At 47.1% G+C, this 18,226-nt stretch overlaps 1 protein-coding gene across 3 annotated transcripts in view; it reads left to right on the plus strand.

The window, feature by feature from the left end:
* PLXNB1 (plexin B1) overlaps positions 1–18,226 on the plus strand; it is an 83,819-nt gene that overhangs the window by 50,664 nt on the left and 14,929 nt on the right. For all 3 annotated transcript variants that reach the window (XM_087745488.1, XM_087745485.1, XM_087745486.1), the window contains exons 8-23: positions 509–665; positions 3,523–3,631; positions 3,724–3,832; positions 4,465–5,316; positions 5,737–5,862; positions 6,977–7,099; positions 8,096–8,189; positions 8,442–8,608; positions 9,663–9,814; positions 11,607–11,712; positions 13,375–13,511; positions 14,139–14,315; positions 14,506–14,674; positions 15,823–16,065; positions 17,452–17,628; positions 17,967–18,115. In XM_087745488.1, the coding sequence (XP_087601614.1) occupies positions 509–665; positions 3,523–3,631; positions 3,724–3,832; positions 4,465–5,316; positions 5,737–5,862; positions 6,977–7,099; positions 8,096–8,189; positions 8,442–8,608; positions 9,663–9,814; positions 11,607–11,712; positions 13,375–13,511; positions 14,139–14,315; positions 14,506–14,674; positions 15,823–16,065; positions 17,452–17,628; positions 17,967–18,115 (3,047 nt within the window). The remainder of the gene's footprint in view (positions 1–508; positions 666–3,522; positions 3,632–3,723; positions 3,833–4,464; positions 5,317–5,736; positions 5,863–6,976; positions 7,100–8,095; positions 8,190–8,441; positions 8,609–9,662; positions 9,815–11,606; positions 11,713–13,374; positions 13,512–14,138; positions 14,316–14,505; positions 14,675–15,822; positions 16,066–17,451; positions 17,629–17,966; positions 18,116–18,226) is intronic.

The raw sequence follows: 18,226 nt of genomic DNA on the forward strand, positions 1-18,226 counted from the left end.
AATGTCCTTGCCTACTAAGAGTTACTAGGTATTCTGGAGTATTTGATGGCTGCTTGGGTGGGGTCCCTCCTTGGCTTAGTATCTATAAGGTGCCTGTGTCTGTGGTTTCACAGTGTTTCTGACACTTGCTGTCAAGAAGAACTGAAAGGAGGTACCCAAAATTTACAGCTTCAGTCTGGCATCTGAGGGCTGGCAGAAAAGCTAAGAAGGTGCTGCTGTGTTTTGAAGTCTGTCATTGTGTCGGGAGGTGGCAAGAACCTGCCTTTTGCTAGAGACTTGGGCAAAGGGGGAAGTTGCCAATTGCTTGGTGGATGCCAAGTTCAGTTTGGGAATGGCAAGAGACGATGATGCTAGTCAGTCCTAGGAGGCATTATAGGAAAATGGGTGTATATGTAGATAGCTACTTTATGGGGCTCTTACTTTGAAAAACTAGAACCAGAAAATTAGTTGAAAAAAAGAAGAATGTGTTAGAGGGCAAATTATTTACTGGGCATTATTGAATTGGTAGATATTCCTGGCTATCTCGGACTTACCTTCTCTGCGTGAGGAAGAATTTTACTCGTGTTACTTTGAAGATTATGAAAGCCCAGCAGTTCTGACAGAGTCAGGAATCATGTGTCCTTCTCCAGATCCCAGCCAAGCACCAGCTTTGCCAACAGGAGCAGGTCAGTGAAATGCTTTAAATGGCACATGATAGGTCTGATAACGTTGTTGGGAGAAAGTACATCGTAGGTCCGTCAGATTGCCAGGATTAAGAGCCATGAATGTATGTGGTCTGTCAGCAGGTGTTCATTTCATTCTGTCACAATATCTGTTTGCTTTCTACTTGTGTCACACACATCCTGTGCTATTTTGGGCTGTTGCCAAATTCCAATGCCAAATTCTGGTAGTTGGAAAGGAGATCCTGCTTGAAGGGTTGTATGCAAATCTGAATATGATCTGAAATGCAGTCTAGAGTGATGGCTGGTTTGGCAGCTTTGTCATAAATCTGGAGAGAGAACTCTCTTAAATACTGCTTTATTATTTAAATCAAGCAAAATGCAAACCTTCTCAAAATCCATGTAGTAATGGGAGAAGGAAGTACGTGTAAGGAAAGGCAAGGAGGGACCCACAGTCCTTAAAGTTAGAAATGAATACGCAATGCGGCATAACCGCGGAAAATACAAAGTCAGCCTTCTATTACTGTGAACAATAACTGGCTGAGTATTGCTAATTGGACACTCTAAAGAACCTGGAAAGTTCTCAGTTTATAGTCTGCACGGGATTTTACCCAGCTTGTCAGTGTGAGCTCTGATGAGCTGACCTCTTCAAAGAGCTTGTTCTTCTGAAGTAAAAGGCAGGTGCCGGTTGGGAAGCATTCCACACGATTCACCTAAATGGCTAAACAGATTTTGCGTGCAAGTATGCAGCTGGCTAATAGGTCTGAAGTAATCTCCATGGACATAACATGACAGCAGAACCCAGCTAACACACTCGTTCAATCTCAAACTCCTTCATTTTCGATATTATTATATCTGTTGGCTCTCACGCTGCTTTAGTCTGGAACAAACCGACCAGGTCTCCATTCAGGGTGGTCAGGCACAGAGCGAGAGGGCTTTTCATGCACTGCCACTGCAGGCAGAGTGGGCAGGATTGGCTTCCTTCTTCAGTTCTGCAAATGTGGGCCTGAATTTAAGCACAGTTGTGAAAAATCAGTGTAGATAAAGCCGCAGTCTAGTTCTCATTATTCCAGGCTTCAGATATTCTTATTGACTCCTTTGTAAGTCAGTCTTGCTTGTATTTCAGGACTCCATAGATGCTTTGCCTATGTTATTTTCATATTGCATCTCTAAGGCTTAACAAGTTGCTTCTGTTTTCTAGGCTGAACTTGCTCATGGATGGTTTGTGTCCATTTGATCTATTTGTGTTGTCCTTTTGCTTCCACAGCTCTTCTCCCACTGAATGAACTATGGCCAGGCATTCTTAGCAGAGTTTTGCTGTTAACTTTTTCCTCATTTTCTTTTGTTATTCAGACTTCCTCTCTCCTTCACTATATTGCTAGCCCTTCTTTGTGTGGCTTCTGTGCTCTGCTAAGATGAATTTGAAGGTGGTAACCAGAATTACACACAGTTTTCTGAATGAGGTCTCATCAGGGCCTTAGATACTGGCATCCTATTCCTACCTATAATACTTTTCCCAGCTGACTAAAGTATTTGCCTTTTCTTCAGCTTTGTTTTAAAGGTTGCATACCAGCTCATCTGTCACTTTAAGCTGTTGAGCTCCAAGTTGATAGCAGAAACTCTTGCTCTCAATTTGCAAGTGCTCGACCTCATCTTCTGTACTGTTGAACAGCATTATTGGCAGTCATGGGAAATAATGGCCTTTTTGGAGAAAGGCATATTTATAAATATGGTGTCATAACCCTGAAATCCTGGGAGGTGTTAGCCTTTCCGCCACTGCCAAATGCAATCACCTCTATGACAGTGATGGCAGTTGACAGCACTGCACTGATTCCTGCCTCCAGCTGCCTATGATACCCCGATTTTCTCCTAATTGTGGGTTTTAATACGCACCTCATCATCAGCTGTTAGTACTAGTGCACTGCTTCGCTTGTCATGCTGTCAGGAACCCAGCTCAGGCCTGACTGATCCTTCACCAGACATGTTAATTGTTTTGTTGTGAATAGAGCTTGCTTGCAAGAGGAGGTCTGAATTCTGGGAGAGGAACAATGGACGAGCTTCTTGCTACTTACTTCTATAGCAAACTATCTTGGAGAAATGGCAGCTCCTGGAGTTGAGCAGGGCATGCAATATGTTCCCATTATTTGGAGAACTAATATCCAACTCCAGGGTTGGGGGCATTTGTCTGGAACAAGATTAATTTGCTGGTTTAGTACTGTCATATGCAAAATATCTCCTTCAGGCTCATGCTATCAGCTGCAGTAAGTTTTGACCATCTCTGCAGCTATTTGGTCTATCAGAAAACAGTGATAGTCTCTTCCCAAAGAGAACTGGGCTGTCCTGAGGCTTGTAGTTGACATGAGACCTGGATTTAAAGCAGATAAGCCTTCGGTCATTGCAAGTGAGATAACAAGTCTTATAAACCTCTTCACTGACTCACTTCTTAGTCTGGACATAGAACAAAGCTCTCAAGGCGAAGGCCGTATGTGAAGGGCATGTCAGTTCTAAGGGTTTGGTTTTCCTTTGGGTGACAAAGGAAGACAATCAGCTTTGAGCCTGAAATGTAATGTCTTCCTCTAATACAGAGATGACAGTGGAATTATAGCAGATAAAGATGGAGGGATCTTCAGACTAGTCTTCCTTCCCATGGGGTGGCAAGAGCTGTCATAACGACTCCTGACAAACTTGTCCAACCTGTTTTTAGCGTCCCTAGGATAATCTAGTGATTGAGATGCTAGAAGCACGGAAGGGAATCTGTCTCCCCATGTTTGACAGTGTCTTTCCTAAAGCATGCTGTGTCTCTTAACAGTACAGCAGACTTATAGTGGCTCCATTTCTAAGAAATTTTTATTTTCATTTTCAGATCATGTCACCATAAAGCTCGTAGTGCGTTTCCATGACATCTTCATTGCTTCTGTGGACTTCTCTTTCTATGACTGTGCTGCAGTGGCCCTGCTGTGGACATCAGCACCGTGAGCACCTGCTTTTTCTTGTCTGTAGTTATAGGGAGGGGGCTGTCCCGTCCGGGGTCATCTTAGCAGCTGCTTTTCTATCATTGTTCCAGGTGTCAGAAGTGTGTGAGCAGTCTCTGGGGATGTAACTGGTGCATCCAGCAGCACCTCTGCACCCACAAAGCAGCCTGTGAAGAAGGAACCATTATTTACAATGAAAGGGTGCGTCTCCTACTCAGTCCTAGTCCTATGTGCTATAACAGCCTCGGCGAGTTGCAGTGAGTTAGATCTCTTCTGAGGTAAAATAGCAGCTGTCAGTCACGTCAAGCAAGGAGGTGAGCTGTTGGAGCAAAGCCTCCCTCCCCTTGCAGCGACACAAGGCTCTGCCTCCCTGACGTTCCAAGGCCTTGCTAGGTTTCTGGGGAAGTGCCATCAGATGAAGCAGGTCGCCCTCCTCCTGGGGTTATCCAGCCTGTGTTTTCAAAGCGAGGGACAAGAGCAAGCTGGCAGGGAGGCTGCGAGTGGGGAGGTAGAACAGGTGCCCAGTTTGGGGCTGCCACAGGTGGCCTTGCAGTTTTGTGGGGGATGAAGGCAGGCAGACCTCCCTCTGAGTGGAAGTGAGTGCAGGCATCTGTGAGAAGAGGGAATGTTGCTGCATCTTCTGCACTGTGAGCATTCCCCGATCCCATCCCAAGACAAGGTAGCATGAGATGTAGCTCTCACTGAAATCCAGAGGGTGAAACAGCTTCTTGTGAACACTGCTATGGGAAGTAATACGGAGTGTTCTTCTGCTAGGGTTTTACTCTGTTCCCTTTCTTTCTCTCTTTTCACCCCACCATGTTGTTTTTCTCTAGGCCCAGATCCCAACCTCAAGTGTGTTTCCTTCTTCAGCAGCTCCCCTCACCCAGTCCTCTACCACAGCCCCAACTGTGGCCACAAAACCCATCACTCCCCCGGTGCGTGTGGTACCGAGCACTGTGCCCCCCACAGAGCCCAACCACATCACGCTCTCCGCAGCCTCAGATACAACCACTGAGCCTACAGAAACCCTCAGCTATACATACTTGACTCTCTCAACCGAAGCAGCCTCTTTCCAGGCCGTCACAGAATCCCCTCTACCACCGCCAGCAGACAAACCTGCTGTCACTGCGCCAGAGATGACAACTTCTGCTGCATCTGTCCTCACCAGCCCATCCAAAAACGTGGATCATGCAGCCTTGCCCACTGAAGGGCCAGCCACCGTCCAGGAGCCACGGCACACCGACCCACCCACCACCCTAGTGGGTAGCCCTCTGCACACATCTGCAGCAGCAGTAACACCTTCCCCTCATATCACCAGTTTCAAGTGGCCTCCGAGTTCTTTTCCTACCACAGAGGCACTGACATCTGCCATCCCATCTCCCCAAACCCCCAGCCAGGTGCCCGGAGGCCCTGATGACTCTCCCGGATTGCTGGGAACTGAACTACCTGCTTCAGAGCTCCCACCGTCAGCTCCTCCAGACTGGCTGCTGGAGGAAGGCACGGAGCTCCAGGACACAGAGGACTGGATGGATTTGCTGCAGGCTGAGAATGACACATCTCCCTTCTCTGCTTCTACTCTTCTGTCGGGTGATGGCGATTCTTCGGAGAGGGATGTCCCTGACTTTCCCAGGATTCTCCACCCTGGCCTCGACTACCAGTATGATGCCCCTGAGTTTTGGGAGGAGGTAAGTTGCTGGGCTTTGGAATTCACAGTTTAAAGCTTTGAAGTTTTCATACACATTGGTGGGTCTAGTATTTCAGCACACAGGAGAGATTGTGCCCTCTGAGAGTGTAGAAGCTGACCGCTGTAATGTGCAGAGTGAGAAGCGGCAGCCTGAGGAACAAAAATGTGTGCAAGGTTCCCAGGTCTTGTAGAAATGCTGCTGGCCTGAAGGTGGCAGCTGCTGTAATGTCCAGCATATTCACAGCTTTCTGCTGTTCACCTCTTTGGGCTCTTGCATTGCTTTCTTGTAACTTCATGGTAAAGAAGCACAGCCATGCCTTCATTCAGGCAGGGCTTGTTTCTGTGTTGGCCTGTTAGGCTTTGATTCCCTGTATCAGAGCCATGGAAGTCTCTTTCTCTAACGACCTGTGTTTGTTTCTAGAATGAAGAGCTTAGCTGGGGTCCAGGTGCATGTCCCTGTGTGCAGGGAATCCAGGGATCTTCGCTGTTTCCAGTCAACGTGGCAAGGAAGATAACCCTGCTGGGAAAGAACTTCCACCTCTATCAGGTAGTCAGCTCAATGCCATCAGCACTGAGAAATGGTATTAATGCAGAGCGCTGTTTGGGCAACCTGTCCACTGGACTGCTAAAAGTACGTGTAAGACACAGCTGTGGCTCTGCCTAGGTTTCTCCTGTTTGCAGAACCACCCAGAGGAATGACCTGCTTCTGTGAATAAAGAATTACATAGCTGGATTTATTGGTGGGTAGGAGGTCACCCAGAGAAAGGGAGAGTACAGGTGTGCACCAGCCTGCTGGAGATCATCTGCATGCGTTTGGATTAAGTTGCACCTGTGCTGCACTGTAGATGGTAGTTCCTGGAATAACGTCCTGCTGAATCTCTGCTGATTGTTTGTGTCTCCATAAGCTAAAGATAAATCATCTGTTCCCTTTCCTTTCTGGCATGCTCATGTTAATGTGGCTATTCCTGTCGTACCTGAAACTTCTCCAGTGGGGAAAACCACCCTTGAAAGCTATGTTTCTTGGGTGTGCCTCTGATAAAAAGTCTCTTTGCTTCTCAAGACAGAAACTGATTTAGTAACTTTTTACAAACAACCGCCTCGGAACACGCAGCCCACAGACTAATTGTTACTTTATATGTTAAACCTGATATACTGCACTGCTCAGAGGAGCAGAGCTGGTTACAGATGCGTATCCATCTTTTCTACAGGAAGCGTCTAAGCAATTCAGAGGGGGATTTACAGGAGAGAGAAAAGAAAAATACACTTAGTGTTTTTTGGGGTGCCCTGCCCAAATCTGTGTACTCCGCTCTTCATTTCCAAGCTAGTGTTTCACAGAGACAACAGGCATAACTTCACAGTCCCACTGGTTTTGCTTTAATTCCTCCTCCTGTGCTGAGTTCTCCCCGCACTGACGTACACGTGCTCCCTTCTAGGTGTTTTGTTTTGTGTTGGTTTGCCTTTCATACATGGAGGCAGTGAGAGCATAGAGAGCCCTTGAATATAGCATAGAGTTAGCATAACGAAGGGAATGAGAGGAGCATGCCGCTTGCACAGTAAGCGGCTTGGTAAAAGGTACTGAATTGGAGAGGCAGGAGTACGCTGTCGCGTAGCAGGAGGCTCCATGAAGTTGGGAAATGGTGCCACGTGTATCTTCTCTGCAGGACCAGCAGTGGGACTATGAGTGTGTCCTGAATTTGGAGGGGAGGACAGTGGTGATGGATGCTTATGTGGAAGGAGAAGAAACAAACCAGTCCATCTGTTATATCACCTGCCAGATGAACCAGGTGAGCGCGTGCAATACAATGCCATTTCAGAGTTCACACTGGTGCTGGTTTTGCTCAGCAAAACAGCAGGCTGGAAGGCAAGCTCTTTGGGGAAAAGAGCATATTCTGCAAAGATATTTGTAGAATATTTAGTGCTATGGGGCCCTCATCTGTGATGCTGCTGTCTGGTGGTGCTGGTGTCTTCAACTTGCGGGAAGTTTGTGCAGTCTGAGCCACACAACCTGTTGCTGCGTTTGCTGTAGCACGGGATGATGCCATCTCTGAATCACCACTCATTGCAACTTGCCAGGACGGCGCCGCTTCTGCTTTAGCTTGAGGCACTGTTGTTCATGGTTCTCTGGATCGTGACTTTTGTGATGGTCGTTCTTTTATGAAAAGAAAAATGCTATTAATACCAATTTTGTTCTTAGTGGTGGAAGCTAGCCTGTGGATTGTAAGATTAACAGGGAAAATTACAACAGTCATGTACATTTCTGGATGATGTGTGGATTTTACTTAGGGCAAGATTTGAAAGCAGAGGTGATATTTTTTTAGTTCACAAACTCATATAGTTAAGGGAGAGGAACAACATAGGCTCTTGTGCATACGAGCCCTGCGGACCAATTGTCATCCTACATTTTCAGCTCTACTGAAATTGCAGAAATGCCAGCTTGAGCAGTTTTCTGAGCAGGTGGTTTGTAGATAGGACTTAGCCATTTAGGAATGCAGTTAAGAAGTTAGACAAGTATTGTTGTGAGCACACATTTGTTTTCAGTGTTCATCCTAGTGAACCAATGCTACTCTTCCTAGAGCAGAATTGTGACTGCGCAAACCAGCGAGGACAGGCCTGTGCTGCCACTGCCCCAGCTAATGCTGCCTTGTCCGCATTCACACAAAGCTCCATATACGCTGTGTGTGCCGGTGCACTATGCAGGATGGATGCTGATGATTTTTGCCGCTCAGCTGGCTTGTTTGTGCCTCTAAGTCCTTTGTCTTGATGGTCTTTTGTCTTTGCAGTACAGTTACACAGCGCCTCAACTTGAATTCAACGCTGTGGTGTTTGTGCAGAGGCGACGACACCTTCGAGTGGACAGTGCTGCAGATCTTCACGGTAGGAGTGCAACGCCTCCCCAGCAAAAAGACAGCAGATGAGGTGGAAGAGAATTGAGAAATCCTCCAATGAGGCTTTTTGCATCTGTAGTAGCCCTATCACAGGGAAACTAAGGAAAACATACAGCCTCATTTCTGTTGCTTGTCACAGGGGAGGGAGGAGGAGAGGTTTCTGTGCAAGATGCCAAGCTGCTGGATTGTTCTGTGCCCTAGGGGATGTTTGCAGATGCCTGTGAATTTGTCTCCTTTGCAGTGACTTTTTACAACTGCTCTGTGGGACACACTGATTGTAGCCGCTGCCAAACAGCTGACTCAAAGTACAACTGTGTGTGGTGTGGAGGTGACAACCCCAGCTGTATCTTCAGGGGCTCTTGCAAGGAAGAGATAGAAGACCTGTGTCCAGCGCCTCTCATTCACTCTGTGAGTAACTTGTTCGCTAGCGTACTGCACCCAGGGCAAGGAGGGCTCCATTCTCCAGTTGAAATCAAAGGGCTGCGAACTCAGAGTGCGAACAGTGCAGCCCAATAATACATTGGCCATCTGAAGAGCAAGTTAGTCCTATTCTACTGTGATCTCTTGGTGTCGTGAGGATGCTAGCCTTTTGTGCTGGGGTTTCAGTTTGCTGATAGAAAACAGTGGGGAAAGATGCGTTTGTATCTCATGCGAGCTGAAACTGGCACGCCAGGAGGAGCAGAATCATTCAGGAGCTGGGAAAGGGTCCACAGATTGGATCCTCCAACCGTCCCGAGCCAGACCCTGAAATAGGTTGGCCCAACTGAGCCTGGGGCAAAGGAGGGCAAAACCTAATGATAATGGCACAGCAAGGATGGGAAAGGCATGACAGATTACTGGGATTAATTATTTTTGTCTGTTTATTTTAAATGTTTCTTGCTAACTGCCACATGACAAGTGTCTGTAGCCATGTGTCCCTTTTGCTGTCAGCTTGTCCTCCCTCTGGTGGCACAGAACATCCATGTGCTGCATTTTGTCTTAGTTTATCTTGGATGCTGCTCAGGGACAGAGCTTTGACGTTTGTGCAGCATGCAATTCATTGTCGTACTGATGCTGAGGGGGGAATGGTGCTTGCTGCTTCAATACTAGTAACGTGTATTGGCTTGTGCATTCCCACTCTTCAGCAGAAATGCCCTGTGGAGTGGTCAGCATGCTGATGAGAAGGCAAAGCAGGGCAGTCCTTGCCTTAGAAGTCTATAGTGGATTATCACCTCTGGGGGGGACTGCTGGCAACAGTGAGGTATGGGAAAGAAGGCTTCGACTGTGGTGTTCTGTATGGCCTTTCTTCTGATGAGGGTGCAGCCTGGTACTAGTCTAAGCCAGTAAAAGGAATCCATAGCAGTGACCCGACCAGGCAGAGTTTGTAATGGGGCAGTTGAAGGGCCCTGTGCTGTAGACCAGTTGCCAGACTGCAGAGGTCTGAGATACTGTGACATTTACACATGCGCGGATGTCTTTGCAGGTGTACCCCCTGTCTGGACCAGTGGAAGGTGGCACTAGAATCACCATCACTGGCTCAAACCTCGGGCAGAAACATCAAGACATTGCAGAAACTGTCACTGTTGCAGGAATTCCCTGTGCCGTAGATGCTCAAGAGTATGAGATCTCTAGCAGGTAGAGTATCTGTGAAACCTCCTCCCAGAGGCAGGCGCTGGCTTTTCCCGTGGCTGCTGACACCAGCCTGAGATGTCATTGCCTTTGCTGTAGCAGGTATTGAGCCTTGCCCGTTCCCCAGGGAGTGCCCCTGAGTAGGGTCGCTGATTAGTCACTCAGGCAGCGACCTTAGAGAGATAAGGTTGTGTACAAGGCGATGGCCAAACAGTGCTGCCGTATGCCGACCACGCTGCCAGTACAGAGCCCGCAGGCCAGCCAGATCAGGGAGTCACAGGCTCAGAACCATGCGGTTTTGTGGGTGTCTCTCCCAGCCAGAGGGTGATTTCAATAAAGCAAAGGACATGGCTTGTGCAAGTGTCACTGCTAGGAAAATATCCCAACCATGTTAGCACAGGGTGAGGATGGGAACACGTGGTTGGAGGTACGGCACAGGTTCTTGCCTCTGCTTGAGTGGGCACACCCCTAGATTGTCGTTCTTCACTTGCCAGCCAGACTTCCACTTCCCAGGAACAAACCCAGTGCAAGGACCCTCTCAACCAGGGACAGACCAGGGAGTCCTGGTGGGCACTATGCCACCACTCTGGTGGCTAGGAGTGCCTGGCAGGTCACACAATGCTTATAAAAGTAGTGCCTAGGAGGGGGATGAGAAGCAGAAAGGCCTGTCCTGCTGAATCCAGCTAATGTCAGGGATAGAGACGGGTAGCTGGTGTGTCTGGCCAGGGCAGGACCATATAACAAGGCAGTGTAGTCAGGTGTTGAGAGGTGTGACTGGGGGGTAGTTAGGAAGCAAGGAGAAAGGAGTATTTGTGTAGTTGGCCTGTGGCAGGGCAGGTAGATGGGAGCCTTGGACAAGGAAGGGAGAGGAGCCAAGCAACCAGCAGGAGAAGCGGAGAGCGATTGTGAGTAACCTCTCATCAGAGCTGTCACAAACCCATTTTTCCATTCCACGGTAGCAGTAGTTGTAGCACCTTTCCCTCTGGGAGCCAGGTAAGATCCTGCTGGGAGATGGCCTGCTGTGTTGAGCAATGTTGTCCTGTTTGTGCGCCTTGTCTGCCTGGATCTGTCTGCTTTCTGTTTTCATCCTAGAATTAGAGCATAATCTTTCTGGGGTTAGCACTGTCTTTTGTTCTGTATCTGTAAATCACCTGGCATCACAGGGTCCTGGCTTGGGACTGCACTGCCTAAGTTCAAATTCCTGAGCCTTTTTGGTTGAGGGGGTATAGCTGTGAACCTGGAACCCACTCCTGAGCAAGGCCCGGACAAAATTAATCCCCTACTCTGTAGGAAGGCTGGGAAGTCTCCTGCAGAGTAGTTTTTCTGTTAGCAAATCAGTGCTGTAACGTGGGATTCCTTGCTGCCCTGTTCTAAGTACAACCTGACTTTTCACCTTGTCAGCATCTCCTATACCAAACTGTGGCTGGAAAAAGGACTGGGAAGAAGGGGTGGTGCCGATCAGGGGAACTGGCTGGTCCCAGAGGCTGCTGGCTGAAGACCAGTGCCAGCTAAGTTCTTGGACTCTTCGTGTATCTGTGATACAGCGGGCTTCATCCTGTCTGTCCCAGAAAGAATAATCTTGGATAGGATGGGCCTGTTTGGAACCGCTCCCTGCTTTTTTCTGCTGCACCTAATCCAGCTTTTAAAGGTGTTTCTCCATGTTCGGTTGTATATTCTGAACAAATGATGAGGCTGAAAGAAGGGAGCTGTGGTTGCTAGATGTTTTTAGGACATGATGCAATGGATACAGCTCATCTGCTCTTCCACGGTGTGACACTGTTCTTGGATTGCCCTGCAGTATCGTGTGCGTCACTGGCGGGAGCTGGACAGAGAGATTTGGGCACATTGTGGTGGAAGTGCCTGGAGGAGGACGTGGAGTTTCTGGGCATATTTTCACCTATCAGGTAACGTAACTATTGCTTCTTTAATACCTCTCCCTGTTCTTCCAGTATCTCTGCTAAAGGGCTGTCTATCGGATGAACTTATGGGACTCTACCAGGCACTTGCTGCTGGTATTTTTAGCTGACTTTTCTGGTGTTTGTGTCGTGTGGTGGTTTTTGCAGGGTTTTTTCTCCCCCCCCCCCCCCCCTTTTTAGATTATAAGAACAGCTGTACTGGGCAATACTAAAGATTCTGTAGTCTAGTGATTTTTTTTTTTCCCCCCAAAAAAATGATAACTATTATATGCTTAAAGAAAGAGGAAACAATACAGGGTACCTTTCTGATTTGGAGATTTTTTTACTGATGACTTAACACTTTACTAAGACTTCTGACTTCCTGTTTATTAATTTGCAATCTGAACACACTTTTAGCTTCTGACCTCCAGCAGCTAGCGGCAGTAAGTCCAAAGTTACTGTGCATTGTATGGAGAAATGTTTCCTATTATTTTTAAACACGTTTCTGACAACTTTTTGATATCTTAAACCCAGCAACTATGAAATAATATTTAAGCAGTTTTTAGATAGAGTTACTCACTTTTCGTCCTTGCTGTGCAACTTACAGGCTATGTACCTAGTTGCATGTCTCCCTCTCCCATGGGAAGGGGAAAGAGATGCCTGAAAAGTCTTAGGCTATTCCATTTTTGGCTGTGTAGAACCATTTTATATACTGGATATGCTTGTTGCTCTTCTCTTGGTTTCGGTTCTGTTATCACCATTTTGAGGCAGGGTGATGAGAGCTGCATGGTATGTTCCAGACGCGAGTGCAAACGGAATTTTTACTGTGGCATAAAAATCTTTTTGCTTAATTCCCTTCCCAGTAATTCCTACCACTTGGTGTGTTTTTGTTGAGATCTGTGCTTACAGCTAGTAGAGTTGTTATAGGTACCAAAGCACTCTTGAATGGGCAGGAGCTATTTTGAAACTCACAACTGTGTACATACGGTTGGCTTGCTTTTTTTGCTGTAGTCTCCCTGCTCCTTCTCGCTTTATGTATCTTGCTTTTCGTTTATCAGCAGTGACTTGTTTGTGCCACTCTGCCTGGTTCCTCTAAATTTTGCTGCCGCTCCTCAGTGGTACAAAGTTTTTGTTACTCCAAATAATTTATCAAATTTCATTTCCCCTTTCCAGGTCACCTACAAGTATGTTTAACAGCACAGGTCTCAACACAAATTCTTAGGGCTCCCTGCTGGTAATCTCCTCATCTACTTGACAAACAGACAATTTATTTGCTACCTTGTTTTTCCTAACCTGAGTTATTAATCCAGTTACTGATCTGAACAATCCCTTTGAACTGTTAATCCTAGGGTTTGTGTGTGAGGCCCACAGCTCTGCTGTTTGCAGCATCCATCCGCCTTTTGCAGTCTGTGGAGAGGCTGGTCCCTCTCCCTGTGGAGAGGCTGGTCCCTTCTTGCCGGTGCAATTGATCCCTCCTCTGTTGCCTCTGCTCCATAAGGTAGCTGCTGGAGCCTAGCTGAGACCTGCCTGTGTTTGAGATCTATAGCTTCTATTTTCAGAGCACTGAAGGTCACTGAACATGTTCTGCTGTTTTATTTCCTTGCCTTATCTTTGAGGTCACTCACCTCCTTTTTTTCTTTTTTTTCTTCCCCCCCCCCCCCCTTCTTCTAGAATCCAGAGCTGAAATCCATTGTTCCAACTCAGGGGCCTAAAGCAGGAGGAACCTGCCTTACCCTTCTGGGCTCAAAGCTGCTGACTGGGCATCCTAGTGAGATCAGTGTCCTGCTTGGAGACCTCCCTTGCCACATGTAAGATCAGAGCATGCCATCGTGCTGGCTGTGCACTGCCCTGAGTTCTTCCCAGAGCCCTGCAGGTTGTGATGCTGCCTGGCTCAGCCCTTAGGACAGAGATCTCTGCTCTCCTCTGTGTTCCAGGAGATCCTCCCCTTGAGGGTCATGGCAGCAACCATCTTACGTTCCTGCCCACGTTCCCTTGGACGTGAACAGTGCTATGTGGCCTCTGTTCTGCATGTCTCTTGGCAGGACTATACCCCATCCTGACAGCTCTGCTTTTGCTGATGGGGAACTGCAGTTGGCTCCTGCAGACTAACACTAAGAGCTGCTTGTTCCCTTGCATCCTGGGACACGTACACTTGACAGCACTGCTGGTGAGAAGGTGCATGTGCCTTGGTAGCATGTTTCCAGTCTTTTCAGTCTGGATGGTGGCTGTACCTGCTTTTTGTCCACATGCTGCTCACTGACAACTGTCCAGCAATTATTGCTTGCCTAGATAAGGCACAAGACCTTTCACTATTAAATTTAGGAAAATATCAGAAGAGGTTTGCAGACTGTCTGCAAAGAGCAAGGCATAGTACTATAAAATCTGTCTCTGCAGTGCCTGTGTTAATCCCTTGTTCTCTCTTCTGTCTCTCCAAGCCTCTCTGAGATGACGGAGGATCAGTTGGCATGCCAGACGAGCCCCAGCAATGTGTCCGCAGAACTCCCAGTCACTATCAAATATGGGGACCAAGAGCGGAGACTGGAAGGATCCCTCTTCAGATATACTCTGGATCCCAACATCACTTTTGCAGAGCCGCCTAAAAGCTTCCTCAGGTAGAAAGACAGTGCGCCTTCCCCAGGGCTGTGTGCTGAGGCAGGTGCTACAGCACCAATGGCATCTGTTGAGTTGCACTTTGGAGTAAAGCCGGGCTTGTAGGAATGAGCATGAGCAGAAGGGTGAGAGCATGAGCAAGGCAGAGCTAATGAATAATAGGTGGGTGAGATCAGCTGTTCTCTCTTTCAGTGGCGGGAGAGTGCTCAGAGTTCATGGATACAACTTGGATGTTGTACAGAAACCAAAGATCCGAGTTACAGTTTCTCCATCTGAACGCCGGCGCCGAGGACTGGGACGATGGCGCAGAATCATCCCAGACACAGAGTGCCCTGAGGATGCTCTGTGCAGCGTCCAGCAGGTAGCATGGCAAAGTGCTCAGTGGAGCTGAGGGTGCACAAGGGTTGATGTGTTGCTCTGGAGAGGTGGGCTTTCTGTCCCTAGGGATTTTCCCCCCACTTGCTGTTATCTGCTTGAGTCGTACCAACAGTCTTGGCCAAGTGGAAGTGTTCTCTGCCAGACTGAGAGGTTAAGCACTTCCACAAACATTTCCATGAGTTGGGTGTGCCTCTGCTTAGAGATGTGCAGGATTTGTGATGTGGGACAGAAATAGCAGGGCAGCAGTGTGGAGATAAAGAAATCTACAGCTGAGCCAGAGAGCTTGCGTGGCCCAGCATGTCCATGCTCCAGACTCGTCCTTTTGCATCGTTCAGTCCATCTGTATAGCCCCTGGGCTGTCTTTCACTCTGAGATAGAAAAACAGGCAGAGTTCAGTGAAATTACCAGTTCCGCCACCGTTTTCTGCTCTGCTGCTGCCAGTGTCCTCAGATGGGTCGCTGCAGAAGTATTGATGTGATCATGGAGGTCACAGAGCACGCAGCAGCATTTGCAGAGGTAGAGGGTGTTTGGCAGCCAAAGTACAAGAAGGATTTGCATTATTAGTGCAAATGATAGAGGGCTTCCTGTACATGAACTGGGAGAACATGCTCCTGATGCACGTGCATCAATAATAGCTGGTTTTACCCATGTTCTTAGGAAGGCATTTGTGGCTGTAGAGGAGGAAAAAAAAAAAATTTTACTCTAATACTTTCACCAAATGTATAAAACATATCCAACCGGACGAAGGAACACTTCTTTCATAGAAGCATTCAGGCTAGGAAATCAGCCTTTCATTGAAGGTCTTTGGTCCCATTCTGTCAGAGCAGGGAGATCTAAAGCTGATGCCTCTCCAGAATTTGCTGCCAGGGGAATGTCAGAGCTGATTCCCACTGCTGAGACCTAGGGACTTGCAGCACAATCAGTGCTATGAAAACTTTCTTTAGAGGAACGTGGGGAATTCCTCAGATCTTGGCTTAATTGTAGAGGGAAAAATCTGAGTTCCTCTGGCATTGCTCCAGATGAGGGGAATGCAGGCTGGCCCCAGGTTGCTCAGGGTTGGGAGGTGTTGCAAAGCTGCAGGAGAAGCATTGGTGCTTCACTACTGACACTTTTTTTGCCTTTTGCATTTAGTTTGAAGAACCGTGTCTTGTTAACTCCTCCTACCTGATCTTGTGCAAAACTCCAGCCATTAACCTGCTGTTGCGGAGCGTCCATATCAAACTGGAATTTATTCTGGATAATCTGAGCTTTGATTTCAACTCATTGCATCCCATGCCCTTCTCTTATGAAGTCAACCCCATCCTAAAACCCTTGAATGCTGAAGATCCTGCCAAACCATATCGTCACAAGCCAGGAAGCGTCATCTCTGTGGAGGTAACACAAAAACTAGCTGGAAATAATGTTATTTGTACAAAGTTGTTTCTAACCTGAGTGTTTTAAATTGGTGTCATGCAGCATCCAAGGTTTTAAAGCATTTGACAGGCTTATAACCTGTCACAGCACATCTGCTTTGGCCTATGAGAAATGGTACAAAGAAGAGTGAAAAGAGTGCATCTAAAAAGCCTCTTGAGCCTGTAAATCCTTGTTAAGGGCTTCATAGGGCTTGTGGAAACTTCTGTGCTTTTTTATTTTTAATCCTAATAAACTATCTGTATATGAGATATTAGTACTAAACAAACCCCACATCCTATTCTCAGCTGCTGGCTTTTTCATAGCTTCTTAAGATTCCTCTAGAAATAACTTAGGAGTAAAAGAATCCTGGCAGTGGGGAAGAACTGTTACTAGGTGGAGGTAGGAAAATCCCGCTTTAAAGATGATACGGAAGGGCAGAGTGGCTAACGTTTTTTCTGTACATGCAAGAAAAAAAATCTCTGAGAGATTTCTTTTGTATGGGAACGTACTTTCTAGTCCAATAGTCATTAAGAAAGTTAATGGCTGTAGCTGGAGATGCACTTTCTCCACTTGCTTTTTTTTTTTCACACATGAGTAAAAACTGTGAGGATATACTAGTCTAGAAATGTCTAGGCTGCTGCCATTGGTATTGAATGCATCTTGGAGAAGTAGGGCAATTTGAGAAGACTGAAAGGGAATTAATGAGATGCAAGCTTTCAAAGAGCAAGGAAGTTGATCTACCAACCTGTCAGGACGCCCTGACAGAGCGCTGGGCAAAAGCATGAAAATGGTGCTGCAGGATTCAGCTTAGAAAGCATTAAAACATAAAAATGTAATTAACATCAATCAGCATGGTTTTATTAAAAAAAAAAAAAAGTCTTAATCTCCAAAAATTAAAGCAGATTTGTGCAGCAGATAAAAACAATAGCATAAATGTGTTACACCTTTGAAAGGCATTGATTGACTTACCTGAATGCTTAGGTTAACTGACATGAGTGCTTAGGTTAACTGACGTGAGACTACCTTTTTAAATACATACAGATTGCGTGTATGTGTATGCATATCCACACAGAGTGAAGAGTTGAGCTTAGTTGTGCTGTGGCTGAAGAGCCTTAAGATGACAGGCTATTTATAACTGTACTTATGCAGCATGGTACAGGTCCTAAAGCTATTATCTAAATCGTATGCAAGTGAATTTTTTTAGCTTACAAAATGAACTTCTGCGGCCAATTCAGATGCGAGCTTAGTCAGAGAAGAAAAAAAGCTGCTTTCATCCTGTGCTGTTGGTCTCCTCTATTTTCTCTGGAGCCATGAAAATGCAGAGTTGTTTTTTCCCCAATTTGATGTGCTGTTCCACATCTGTTCCAGGGGGAAAATCTAGATCTGGCTATTTCCAAGGATGAAGTTATGGCTATGATTGGGGAAGGAATCTGTGTGGTGAAGACACTAACAAGGAATCATCTCTACTGTGAGCCTCCCTCTGAGCAGCCAGCTCCACGGCACCGCACGAAGCGGGAGGGCACAGACTTGCTCCCAGAGTTCACGGTAGGGAATCAGCACTACCGCAAGAAATCCTGTCCCTTGTCGAAGTACAAGCAAGAAGTAGTGATGGAGGCAGGGAGCGGGATGGGAAGTGGAGGAAAGGCAGAAGCCCTGGTGGGGGACAAGGGAGGTACCAGGGGTGGCAAGGAGCTACTCCTGTTCTCGACTCTACTCTTAGGTGCCAAATGTTTCCTGAAAGCAAACGGTATAGCTGGATTCAGGAGTTGTGCGGCGGGACAGCTTTGCTAGAGAGCTGTATGCCACCTGTACCCATTCTGGAGAAGCCCTGTGGCTTTGCATTGCTGCACTGAGCTTATGTCATGGCACGTGCTTTCTTACAGGTACAGATGGGAAACCTGAACTTCCTCCTGGGCCGAGTGCAGTATGACACAGAAAGCCAGCTCACCTTCCCGCTGGAGGCACAGATTGGTTTGGGTGTTGGTGCATCCTTCGTGGCACTGATTGTTCTGATCATCGTCTTCATATACAGGTAAGAAACCCTGGCATTGTGTGAGGTCTTTAAGTTCCTCTACAACGTTATTCAGTGGATGTGGCCCAGTGTGTACATCTTGGGATTAAACAAGGTCCCAGTTTTCTTTAT

Source organism: Nipponia nippon, unplaced genomic scaffold (genome assembly GCF_047370975.1).
Source record: "Nipponia nippon isolate SJK-2023a ecotype South Korea unplaced genomic scaffold, ASM4737097v1 scaffold_9, whole genome shotgun sequence".
Classification (NCBI taxonomy): domain Eukaryota; kingdom Metazoa; phylum Chordata; class Aves; order Pelecaniformes; family Threskiornithidae; genus Nipponia; species Nipponia nippon.